This window comes from Heteronotia binoei, chromosome 21 (assembly GCF_032191835.1).
Source record: "Heteronotia binoei isolate CCM8104 ecotype False Entrance Well chromosome 21, APGP_CSIRO_Hbin_v1, whole genome shotgun sequence".
Taxonomy (NCBI): Eukaryota; Metazoa; Chordata; class Lepidosauria; order Squamata; family Gekkonidae; genus Heteronotia; species Heteronotia binoei.
In genome coordinates this window covers 20,172,336-20,185,456 of record NC_083243.1, presented here as the reverse complement: position 1 = coordinate 20,185,456, position 13,121 = coordinate 20,172,336, and the positions used below count along the sequence as shown (strand labels likewise).

At 47.5% G+C, this 13,121-nt stretch overlaps 1 protein-coding gene across 1 annotated transcript in view; it reads right to left on the bottom strand.

Annotated features, from left to right (window-relative positions):
• The window catches only part of BRF1 (BRF1 RNA polymerase III transcription initiation factor subunit), a 357,225-nt gene that overhangs the window by 228,017 nt on the left and 116,087 nt on the right, over positions 1-13,121 (bottom strand). The window contains exon 4 of the mRNA XM_060261809.1: positions 9,538-9,569. Within this exon, the coding sequence (XP_060117792.1) occupies positions 9,538-9,569 (32 nt within the window). The remainder of the gene's footprint in view (positions 1-9,537; positions 9,570-13,121) is intronic.

Here is a 13,121-nt window from a genome sequence, read left to right as displayed (position 1 = left end):
CAGAAAAAGTCCTGCATCTCGGACTTGACTCCCTATCATCTCTTGGCAGATAGCAAGCAGAGAGGAGACAGGGCAAGGACAAGCATGTACAAGACAGCTCTATCACCTCACCTTCGACATTCAGAGGGGTGGGGGGAGTGTGATAGTCTCTGACCTCTTCCGCTCCCTCCATTTGCAGCACCGGCAGATACAGACAGCTTAGCCGTACACAAAAAGATTCCAGATCGAGGGCACTGGGGAATTCCTGGCCTAAGCGAGTCCAGTGTTGGGTTTTCTATCATCAATCGAGAGAGGGAGTCCTTACGCCCCGCACAGTACTCCCGCCCGCCGCTAGACTGGGTTTCTCCACGCGGCTCATGCATGTTTCATGGTGGCGCAAAAAGCCATCCAGAAAGTCAGCCGCAAGAAATTGGTTTTGACTCCCTCGACAAGCGAGCGTTACTGATGCTTGAGCTGGGGGAGGGGGAGACGCAACACTTCGTTTTGGACCTCTCAAATATTTATGAGCTAGAGCGGAGGCATTGCTTTTCCCTCTCTGAGAATACAGAAAATGATTTTTAAAAAAAAAATCGCCACACAGCACTCAAGTGAATCGATAACGGGAACGTATTGCTGCATTATGTCAATTTGTGGCGCTTTGTTGTCGATCTTTTCCAAAGCACCTTTCTGCTGCTCAAGAGCACTCCAAATGTAATGGCATGTTAAGCACTCCGTCCGTTATGGTCATGCGCATTTGTCCACGCTGCTTCCTCTTTCATGAACAGTTTAAGATACGTATTTTTTTTAATCACATATGCACGTTTCAGTTTTTCAGCTGCCCGTATCATGGCTGGTCTAACCCCGAAACTGGTGGCAAAAAAGCGCCGTCGAGTAACAGCACACTTTTGGCAACCGTGAAAGGTTTCCAAGGCAAGACGAACAGAGGTGGTTTGCCATTGCCTGTCTGGAGATCCTGAATGGAGATTTCCGGGTGGTCTCGCATCTAGGCAGGGCCGGCGTCAGAGTTCCGGGCACCCTGGGAAGACCCAAGAAGGTGAGGCTCTGAGGAATGCACATGTCACCTCCTCGCCCTGCCGCTCTCGCTTTCCTGGGTCTGTGGAGGGGCGGGGCAGGCTCCGAGGAGAGCACATGCCACCCCCACCAGTCTCACATTCCTGGGTCTGTGTGAACCTGGGAAGGCAAAAGGGGCAGGGCACCACGTGCTCTCTTTGCAGAGAAAGGCGGGCTCCAAGGAGAGCACACACTGCCCCACCGTTTTTGCCTTCCCCAGTCTGTGTAGACCCGGGAAGGCAAAAACGGTGGGGCAGTGTGTGCTCTCCTTGGAGCCCGCCTTGTAGACCCGGGAAGGTGAGAGCAATGGGGAGGGGGGGCACCCGTGTAGGCCAGGGGGCACCCTAGGTGGCCGCCAACATGGCCTACTTCTACGTGCCGACCCCGCATCTGGGCATTAACCAGGGCTGACCCTGCTTAGCTTCGAAGATGTGACGAGATCAGGGTACCCTGAGCCATCGAAGCCACAGCAAGAGATGAACAGAGGTGGTCTGCCATTGCCTGCCTGGAGACCCTGAACTATCCAGGTGGTCTCCCATTCAGGCATTAGCCAGGGTGGACTCTGCTTAGCTTCGAAGATCTGGTGAGATCAGGGTACCCTGGGCCATCCACGTCAGAGCAAGAGATGAACAGAAGTAGTTAGCCATGGCCTGCTTCTGTCTGCATGGCAACCCTGGACTTCCTTGGGGGTGTCCTGTTCAAGAATTAACCCTGGTTTACCCTGATCAGCTTCCGAAACCTGATGAGATTGGACAAGCTTGGGCCATCCAGGTCAGGGGACAGACTCCCTTTAAAAAACAAGAATGTGCACCTATTGCAAGAGTTGTTAAGAAGAATTTCTATGAAAGCCAGCGTGATGTAATAATTTGAAGCAAGGGTGGCCAAACTTGCTTAACGCAAGAGCCACACAGAATAAATATCAGATGTCTGAGAGCCACAAGACAGCTAGGTAGGAAGGAAGGAAGGAAGGAAGGAAGGAAGGAAGGAAGGAAGGAAGGAAGGAAGGAAGGAAGGAAGGAAGGAAGGAAGGAAAAGATATTGGATTTAAATCCGGCCTCCACTCTGAATCTCAGAGTCTCAGACTGGCTCATAATCTCCTTTATCTTCCTCCCCCACAACAAACGCCCTGTGAGGTGGGTGGGGCTGAGAGGGCTCTCACCGCAGCTGCCCTTTCAAGGACAACCTCTGCCAGAGCTATGGCTGACCCAAGGCCATTCCAGCAGGTGCAAGTGGAGGAGTGGGGAATCAAACCTGGTTCTCCCAGATAAGAGTCCGCACACTTAACCACTACACCAAAATGCGAGAGGGAGGGAGAGGGGAATTCTCCAAGATGCCAGCTGGCTTGGCTTGGAGAAATGATTTAAAGAGAAAAATGCCTTCTCGTATCTGGCAGACTGGGGGGGGGGGGTGGATTTCAAGAGCCACACATTATGTGTGAAAGAGCCACATGTGGCTCCTGAGCTGCAGTTTGGCCACCCCTGACTTGGAGAGACTGAGCTATGAAATAGGAGTCTTGCAGTTCAAACCTCTCCTCTGCACAATCTCTCTCAGAGATGCCACTCTTCCCTTGGCCTCAGCCCCGCATCTCAAAGGCTGAGAAGACACTGCAGATTTATCTTGCGGCATTATTGTCAGAGATAACGTACGCGAAGCATTTTAAATACTTGAATGTGAATGCTATTTTTAGGTAGGACATTTTCCGTTTTCGGTTCTTCCCATCCCACCTCTTGCGTATGGTGCGGTTTCAAGCCGTTCCCTGCATTTTATCCACAAGCTCTGTAGACCTGATCCCTAAATGACATGCTGCCAATCGCTGTTAACACCCACTAAACATCCATTAAAGACAAGGGGCAGAATTGTGTGATTTCCCTGTTCTTGCCGCAACTGCTTGATACAACGCAATGGTAACAGGGCTTCCACTTGGCAGTTTTCTGCGCCACTTCCCTGCCCCAGTTCTCCCAGCAGAGGCCACCCCCCTCTGTCCCCTGCAATTTTTCCGGGGGGAGGGAGATAAAATTGCTTCAGCAGCTAAATACTGTTATAACCAGGGCTTTTTTTGTAGCAGGAGCTCCTTTGCATATTAGGCCACGCCCCCCTGATGTAGCCAATCCTCCAAGAGCTCACAGGGCTCTTCGTACAGGGCCTACTGCAGGGGCATCGAACTCATTTGTTATGAGGGTCGAATCTGACATAAATGAGACCTTGTTGGGCTGAGCCATGCCGGGCCGGGCCGGGCCGGGCCATGTATGTACCTATTTAAGATTATGTAGCAGAGTGGTAAAGCTGCAGTACTGCAGTTCTAAGCTCCGCTCACGACCTGAGTTCGATCCCGGCGGAAGCTGGGTTCAGGTAGCCGGCTCAATGTCGACTCAGCCTTCCACCCTTCCGAGGTTGGCAAAATGAGGACCCAGCTTGCTGGGGGGGGAGTGTATGACTGGGGAAGGCAATGGCAAACCACCCCATAAAAAGTCTGCCGTAAAAACGTTGTGAAAGCAACGTCACCCCAGAGTCAGAAACAACTGATGCTTGCACAGGGGACTATCTTTTTTTTTTTACTAGCGAAGATATAAACTTTATAAAGAACACAGACACAAATATATATTTTTTTTTAAAAAATTAAAACATGCTTAAAACTTTAGCACTCATTGGTTTAAAGATCCTTTCTTGGTATTTCTCCTATGGGATCCAGGGAACTGGGCAAAGGAAGCTCTGGCTCTTTTCTTCCTTCCCCAGGAGACTAGGGGGGTGGGGAGCCTCAGCCAATAGAAAGAAAAAAGGCTTGGCTCAGTAGCTCTGCTGTGCAATTGAGAGAACCTGGCAAAGCAAGCTCTATCCCCCCCCTTTCTCCCCAAGGGAGGAGCCTCAGCCAATGAAGAAAACAGAGGCTTTGCTCTGTAGCTGCTGTGCTATTGAGCAAGCCTGATAAAGCCAGCTGTGATGCAGAAAGAAGCAAGAGAGATGGAGAAGGAAGTATATGACAGCCAGTTGCTCGGGGGCCTGATAGGAGCCCTCTGGGGGCCTGATTTGGCCCCCAAACTGCATGCTTGACACCCCTGGCCTACTGTAAGCTCCAGGAGGATCGGCTACACCAGGGGTGTGTGGCCTAATATGCAAAGGAGTTCCTGCTAAAAAAAAGAAAAGTCCTGGTTTTAACATTATAACATGTCAGGGGTTTTAACATTATAACATGTCAGATTTCTCTTTAAAAAAAAAAGTCTGTAGTCCTTTCATTGCAGAGATATGTCTTTCCCCTTATATCTCCACAATGAAAGGGACTAGAGACATATGAACCTAAGAAGAGCCCTGCTGGATCAGATGAATGGTCCATTTTGTCCAGCATCTGGTCTCACGCACTGTTCAACCAGTTCCTCTCGATGGCCAACAGCAGGGCATAGAGGTCATTTAGGGATCAGGTCTACAGAGCCAACAGCAGGGCATAGAGGCCGAGGCCTCCCCTTGATGTTGCCTTCTGGGACCAGCTGGGAATCCAGTGAACCTGGTACACAGATTGTTATACCACTGTAACTATATTAATTGCCAATTTAAGGGACGGGGGGAACAGTGGCAGTAGGAGTAAGTGACTGCTGTGAGTCCAAGGATACAGAAAATGGCTACTAAGGGAGGCAGGAAAAAGCACCTTTTTCCCATCCACCCTGCAAAATGCAGGAGAGGGCTTCACCAAAGACAGAGCAAAAAATCAAAACAAAATAGCAACACTGTACTGGGAAGAAGCGTAGATGACTGGGGAAGGCAATGGCAAACCACCCCGTAAAAAGTCTGCCGTGAAAACGTCATGATGTAATGTCACCCCAGAGTCAGAAATGACTGTGACCCCAGAGGGTAGGACCAGAGACAGCAGATTGAAGTTAGATCAGAGGAGTTTCTGGCTCAACATTAGGAAGAACTGCCTGACCGTTAGAGCAATTTCTCAGTGGAACAGGCTTCCTCAGGAGGTGGTGGGCTCTCCTTCCTTGGAGGTTTTTAAACAGAGGCTAAATGGCCACCTGACAGCGATGAAGATCCTGTGAATTTGGGGTAGGTATTTGTGGGTTTCCTGCATTGTGCAGGGGGTTGGACTAGATGACCCTGGAGGTCCCTTCCAACTCTGTGATTCTATGATTCCATGACTGGTCCTTACACAGGGGACTACCTTTACCTTTTCTGGGAAGAAAAAAAAATATTTTTTCATCATTCAGAATAATGGAATAAAATAAATTGTCTTCCCACTACAGCACTGCTTTTCCCGTTTCTGTTCTTTCACCCACACAGCAGCCATCCAGGCTGTGATGCCTCCCAAAACTTCAGAGCAAAGCAGGTTGGAGAAAGATCAGAGAGAAGTCAGGGACACCCCAGGAAAGTCACCAATGCACAGTGTTATGGGGAAGCCAGGGCCGGTGCGTGGGAGTAGGCCAAGTAGGCGGCCACCTGGGGCGCCACTTGGCCTAGGGCACTATGAGGCACCCCCTCTCCCCGCGGCTGCCCACCCGCCCCCATTCGCCTCCCAGAGCCCTCTGCCGCTCACCTTGCAGTGCCGGCTTTCCGCTCCCTTTCCTGCATCCACCCCGCCGCTGTTCGCCTCCCCAATGCCCACCTCCTGCTCCCGCTCACCTTGTAGCGCCAGCTCCCCGCTCACCTCCCTGCGTCCCCCTGCCCCTCTGCTGTTCGCCTCTCTAGTGCCCATCCCCCACTCTCACTCGCCTCACTGCGCTGGCTCCCTGCTCGCCTCCCCACGTACGCCTCCCACCCCGTTGCCATTCGCCTCCCCAGCGCCCACCTCCGTTGCTGTCCAAGCCCAGTTCGGCTGTCTGGAGGAGCGTGGCAGTGACGTCATTATGACATCATCGGGTGCATGCGCATACTCCGAGTGTGTAAAATTGACACGGGGGGGGGGCGGAGGATAGGCCTTCGGCCTAGGGTGCAGGCACCCCTCGTCCTGGGCCTGGGGGAAGCGAGGGGGGGACTGCCCAACAGCATCAAACCCAGAGCAAATAATCCATGTAGAAACAGCCTGAAGCGCGGCAGCAAGCAAGAATTCACAAAAGAAGTACTTAGGGAAGGAGAATAATTATCGTAACTAGACAGGAGGTAATGAGCCAGTGCTCACCTGTAGACCAGGCCCTGTGAGGAAAGGCCAAGGGACTTGGGAAGGTTCAGTCTGGAGACGAGGAGGCTGAGGGGAGACGTGACTGCTCTCTTCAGATATCTTGAAATGTTGTCTCTTACAGAAGGACAGAGAGCTGTTCTTGTTGGCAGCAGAGGCTAGGACTTGCAATAAGAGGTGGTTTGCCATTGCCTTCCTCTGCAGAGTAGTGGTTAAGTGTGCCGACTCTTATCTGGGAGAACCAGGTTTGATTCCCCACTCCTCCACATACAGCTGTTGGAATGGCCTTGGGTTAGCCATAGCTCTGGCAGAGGTTGTCCTTGAAAGGGAAGCTTCTGTGAGAGCCCTCTCAGCCCCACCAACCCCACAGGGTGTCTGTTGTGGGGGGGAGAAGATAAAGGACATTGTAAGTCGCTCTGAGCATGGCTAATGGCTGAGGCTGATGGGAGTTGTAGGCAAAAAACATCTAGAGAGCTACCGTTGGCCACCCCTGCTATGCCATACCATTCTACCTCTCTAGCAACTACCCAGAAATCCCCAAAATGTTTTCTCTTTTCTTCAGTGCCTGTTATGTACGTACGAGTCATCAATCACAACTCACTTAGGGCAACCCCAGCAAGGGGCTTTCAGAGCAAGTGAAAAGCCAGAGGTGGTTTTGGTGAGTGCCTTCCTCTGCAGAACCAGGGGTGGAATTCTAGCAGGAGCTCCTTCGCATATTAGGCCACACACCCCTGACGTAGCCAATCCTCCAGGAGGTTACAAAAGAGAGCCTTGTAAGCTCTTAGGGGATTGGCTACGTCAGGGTGTGTGTGGCCTAATATGCAAAGGCGCTCCTGCTAGAATTCCACCCCCGTGCAGAACCTTCCTTGGTGGTCCTCCCATCCAAGTAGCGACCCTGTTTAGCTTCCAAGACGTGATGCAACAGGGCTGCATCGTGTTGCTTTCCCTCCCAAAAGACAGAGATGCACAGTAGGGGGGGGGGGGGGCGGAATTAAAATGGACCTTACTTTGAAATTAATGTTAATGTTGGGTCCTGTGTTTGAAACGGCTGAAGGGCTACCAACACAGGGGGAGGAAATAGGAATGCTGACCGCGACACCCAAGTCGGCTAAACTCTGCCGCTGGAAGACACACCAGTACCTACTAGGCCTTCTACATTTAACAGGAGTTCGTATGATAAAAACCAGCAGCGGCTGAAAGGAAATCTTGCTCTCCAGCCGCCTCCCCACCCCCAACCCCCCGCCGCCATCTATTACATTACATCTATTACTTCTGGCATACTGTTAGCATGGAGGGTATTTTTAGAATTGCTAGTTCCTTTAAGTCTAAAAATTTGTTAAATTACTGCAATTCCAGAATATTCTTTGAAGTACCACGCAGCCAACAGGGGGATGCCGGTTACTCGAGACAGCTGGGAAGGACAAAAATAACCTCCGCTATCGGAGTTGTATATAGAACGTGTTTCGATACAGGGCAGGAAATAGCTTTTTGAGAACCCTTTGCGTTCTGGGTGCATATGTCGACTTGCACATTTCCCTTCAAACGGCTGCGCGGCCAAAGCAGACCAAGGACCACAGCCTAATGCGCCCTTTATTTAGGTCTGCATTGGACTGATTTTGTTTCTTATTTACTGGCAGTCCTAATTGCAATTTTCCGTTATGGTCTTTTAGGTGTTTCTTTAGTGCTGTTTTATTAACACGGTTAAGCCACCTTGAGAAGAAGGAAGAGATTGTATTTATACCCTGCCCTTCACTAGCTAAAGGAGTATCAGAGCAGCTTACAAATCTCCTTTCCATTCCCCTCCTCACAACAGATACCTTGTGGGCAATGTACCCTCTAAGCCAGGGGTGTCAAACATGCAGTTTGGGGGCCGAATCAGACCCCCGGAGGGCTCCTATCTGGCCTCTGAGCAACTGGCTGTCATCTGCTTCCTTCTCCATCTCTCTTGCTTCCTTCTGCACCACACGTTTGCTTTGCAAGGCTTGCTCAATTGCTCAGCAGCTACAGACCAAAACCTCTATTTTTCTCCATTGGCTGAGGCTCCTTCCCCCTAGTCCACTGAGGCAGGCAGAAAAGAGCCAGAGCTTCCTTTGCTCAGTTCCCTGGATCTCATAGGAGAAATACAAGGAAAGCATCTTTAAAACCAATGAATGCTAATTTTAAGCATGTTTTTATATGATATAAAGATATAAAGTTTATATCTCTGCTACCTAATCTTAAATAGGTGCACACGTGGCCTGACCCGACATGGCCCAGCCCCTCAAAGTCTCATTTATGTCAGATCTGGCCCTCATAACAAATGAGTTTGACACTTCCGCTCCAAGCCCTGGAGTCTTGTGAGCAAAAATTCTACTTTGTGAGCTCCTGGCATTAAAGTTGTGAGCTACTGCATAAAATTAGTTTGCTCTGGGGCTATTTTTTCTGAGCTAAGACAAAAATGTGTGAGCCAGAGGCCAAAAATCTGTGAGCTAGCCCACACTAACTCAGTTTAGAGGGAACAGTGCTTGTGAGGTACGTGGGGCTGAGAGCGTTCTCCCAGAACTGCTCTTGAGCAGAACAGACCTGAGAGAACTTGTGGCTGGCCCAAGGTCACCTCAGCAGGTGTATGTGGAGGCATGGGGAATCAAACCAGGTTCTCCAGATAAGAGTCCACACACTTAACCACTACACCAAACTGGCTCTTGAGTTCAGCAAGGTAGATAGGTGGCTCATAAACATTTTAAATAAATATTTAAATGAATAAAATTAGGCCCCAGGCAGACAACAAGCACCATGCACATCCCTTTTGTGCTGTTCCCGCTATAATTCTTGCATTTCAGACCAACCCAAGAAGCCTCTGCTAGCATTCCCTCCCCACTCCGAACAGCAATCCTTTATTTGCATTTAAAGAAAGTACAAAAACGGGGGGGGACAGTTAGCTTGAAATGAATGTAAAATCTGACCTTGTGCCACTGCGTGGAAGGCACAATAATTACCATCAAAACTATAGTGTTGCGGGCCCGGCAGTTGGCCCCTTTCCTGGAACACGATGACCTAGCAATGGTGATCCATGCCACGGTCACCTCGAGAATAGATCACTGTAATGCTCTCTACATTGGGCTACCCTTGACCCTGACTTGGAAACTGCAGCTGGTGCAGAACACAGCAGTGCGGATGTTAATGGGCCTCCCTCGATGGGAGCACATTCAGCCAGTGCTGAAAGAACTGTATTGGTTACCTATTGTGAATTATCCCCGATTTGCAATTCCTGTGATTTTCCTTTCCAGCACTGCTAAAACCAAAGAGATAATTAAGGCCTCCAGAACAACACCGACATTATGGATTTGTTTGCAAGGGTTAATAACGTGCGAATGGAATTCATTCAAACCTAAAAGCAGATACGATACCTGGAGGAGGTCGCTGAGGTCAAGGAGCATGTCTGTGGTTGAAGTTAAGGAACTTGAGCATATAAGCGAGGCCCGCTGTATGACTAGCTGGCTGGCAACTGAGAAGAGAAACAAAAGTCTTTTATTCTGAAAGCAAATGAACACGATATGAGGGAACTCCAAACACATACAAACTGTGAGCATTTAGGAATTTACTTTTTTTTCAATGGAAAGGTAGTCCCACACCTTCCCATAAATATCCAATCTTTTAAAGTCTCTGGGCAGTTTTGGAATTCTGGCTCACAGTGGGGGGGGGAGGTGTAACTACAAAAATGGCTGCTGCAACAGTCCACCACAAAATGGCTGCCGCAACAGACAGTCCACCACAAAATGGCTGCCACAGGCTGTAAAGCCAACTATACAAAGCCAGGAAGTGAGAGCATGCATGACTCCAATAGTAAACCAACATTTTGAGCAGACGCCCTGCTTAATAGGATGCCTTTTAAAATCAACATATTGTTTAAAACGTATTTTCTTGTGTATAGACAGCTGACTTTCAAACATATAGTGAAGATTTTTGTGCTGTAGTGGCAGCTGCTGCCAAAGCAACTTTTAAGAAGTCTTCTCAGTTAATCATATCTACAGTGGCCCATCAGAAGACCTGTTTCACTGCAGGAAAATGTAATAAAAGGAAACATTTAATCATGAGATTGTCTTTGTGTTGTATAAGCTTTTAGCACACACGTGGTAGCACAGCTGACATTGGGGTTTATTGCAAGCTCCGATACCAGTGTCCATGTTCCAATTAGATGTTGTATTATCACACATGAAGAGTTGTTTAAGGTTGAGGGACTGTTTGTGAGCAAGAAAAGGTTTGCCCCACAGTACTTGTGAAAGAGAACTGTCATTATACAGTAGGTGTTGTAAATAGCTGATAATGCATTGAACTGTTTTGAGTTGAGAGTTGTATATGACCAGTAGTGGTGTTCTGTTATTGCCTCTGTTGGGCCTGTCTTGCGACAGGTTTCTCTGGTACCATTTTGGCTTCATTAATCTGTTTCTTGGCTTGATTGGGTGGATGTTATAGATCCAAAAAAGGTTTGTTGTAGATGATGATATTGATGATATTGGATTTATATCCCACCTTATACTCTGAATCTCAGAGTCTCAGAGCGGTCACAATCTCCTTTACCTCCCCTTCCCCCACAACAGACACCCTGTGAGGTAGGTGGGGCTGAGAGAGCTCTCACAGAAGCTGCCCTTTCAAGGAAAACTCTGCCGGAGCTATGGCTGACCCAAGGCCATTCCAGCAGCTGCAAGTGGAGGAGTGGGGAATCAAACCCGGTTCTCCCAGATAAGAGTCCGCGCACTTAACCACTACACCAAACTGACTCATCCCTTGGTTGACAATCTCTGTCTGCAGGACTGAAAAATATGCAGTTGTAAACTCCTTTATGATACTGTATGCCAATTTGCTGCTATTCAGAGGTCTTGCCAGTTGCCTTCACAGCCTTAGCTATATTGACTGCTCAGTTCCTTATGTACCATGACTCTAATTGGCTCTTCCTGGCAACTAGTCACCATCTATCTATATGCAAGGCTTGAGAAAGTCTGTTTCAATGTATCTAAAGAAGTGTGAGCGCACACGAAAGCTTATAACCAAAATAAAACTTGGTAGGTCTTACAGGTGCCGCTGAACTTAAACTTTGCTCTGCCGCTTCAGACCAAGACAGCTACCCGCCGAAGGACATCAACAAATAGTCAGGCGGGCCTAACTCAGATGGAAAAATGAGAGCTTTGACAGTTCATTCAGTGGGATTTCAGATAGCATACTTTTCTTTGAACTGCATCCCTCATCTTTACGCGCCGTTCTGCTCAAAATTTACAATTCGTTTAACAGCCACTGTGGCATTAGCCCTCCAAATTCTCCTGCTGATTCTTCTATCTGACACTGTTTTTTGTCATTGCGTGTCCTGGAGAATTACAATGCACTGTGTTTTATTTATAGGTTAATCTATGTGCCACTTTGGAGAGTCTCATAAATAAGAGAGAGTTCTTGGCCCCAGAGATTATAGAACTCAAAAGACATTGCATCCGTGTCTGACGGGCAGCCATAATTCTAGCAGGAGCTCCTTTGCATATTAGGTCATACACCCCTGATGTAGCCAGTCCTCCAAGAGCTTACAAAAAAGAGCCCTGTAAGCTCTTGGAGGATTGGCTACATCAGAGAGGTCTGGCCTAATATGCAAAGGAGCTCCTGCTAGAATTCCACCCCTGACTATACCCCAAGTCAAGACCCATATAGGTCACAGTTGTTCTCTAGCTGAGTTCTTGCCAAATGACTTGGAAGCAACTGACCTATGATACCATTATTTCAAATAAGATGAGTAGCCACACAAGTCAGGGCTTTTTCTGTTGGCACTTCAGTTAAAGAAAACCTTCCACATTCATTCATTCATTCACTCACTCCATTTGATTTCTATCCCACTATTCATTACCACAAGTTAAAACAGTTAAACAGATTTTAAAAGGCACGAGATGGTTCCCATACATGATATAAATAACATTCAGCTGGTAAAGCTAGATTCAAGCCCAGTAGCTTTTTTGATGGGCCTTTAGTCTGATCCAGCATGGCTCCTCTTATGTTCTTTTTAAAATGCTTTATCATGAGTGATTACTGTTTAAATCATTTCTTGAGTTACTTATAAGCTGCCATAAGTATATACAGCGGAAAGAGCAAGGTAGAAATCATTAAAATAAACACAGCCCTCTGGAACAAAGTTGACTGTTGATTTAACATTGGAACTGCGAGGAGTTTGCTAGCGAGAATTTTCATTTGTGATACATTGGGATGGTTTGTTACTGGTCAGATGGGCTGGTGACATTATTGTATTTGTACAATCTGATGCTAAACAGAGTTTTTTTAATAATTCTACAACAAGACATCATATTGGTATCAGTCTTTATTAGTATAATATATAGTGATATTTATTCTTGTCTGCCAGTCTCTAACTTATTGAATCTACCTGTTCTATGGCAGACTCACCTGAAAATTGTAAGAAAATAATTTGTATTCACCCCATTTTGTGACAGAAAAGCTTTCTGTGCCCTCAAACTTCAGAGGATCTTCTTAAAAGCAGAGGCCTTTAGAACCGAGCGACTCACAACACAACACGATACAATGAACTCAAGTAGCACATTAAACAGCTTCTTCATGCAAATATTTCAGGGCACGGATGCCCTTTCCAAATGTTTTCTTCGCTCGTGCCAAGTTGTATCAAGCTTTAGAAGGCTTGAATGCTTTGATGCTTTTTTAAAAATCAAAGCTGGCTTTTTTCATAATTATAATCCTCCTTTCAACTCATGAAAAAAAAGACTAAAGTTGATCTTAGCCAGCAACATTTCAGCTTAAATATTGTGGATTAAAAAAGAGAGAGATTTAGTAGAAGAAAAATAATCCAACGCTTAATTCAGAAAAAAAAAACTGTAAAAATTTCCTCAGTATAGTTTTAGCAAATTACAGCAATATCCCTTTATCAAGTTTTTAAATACAACGTATGACAAATTGATATTTAAGGGAGGGGGAATCCACCAACATCTTGAAC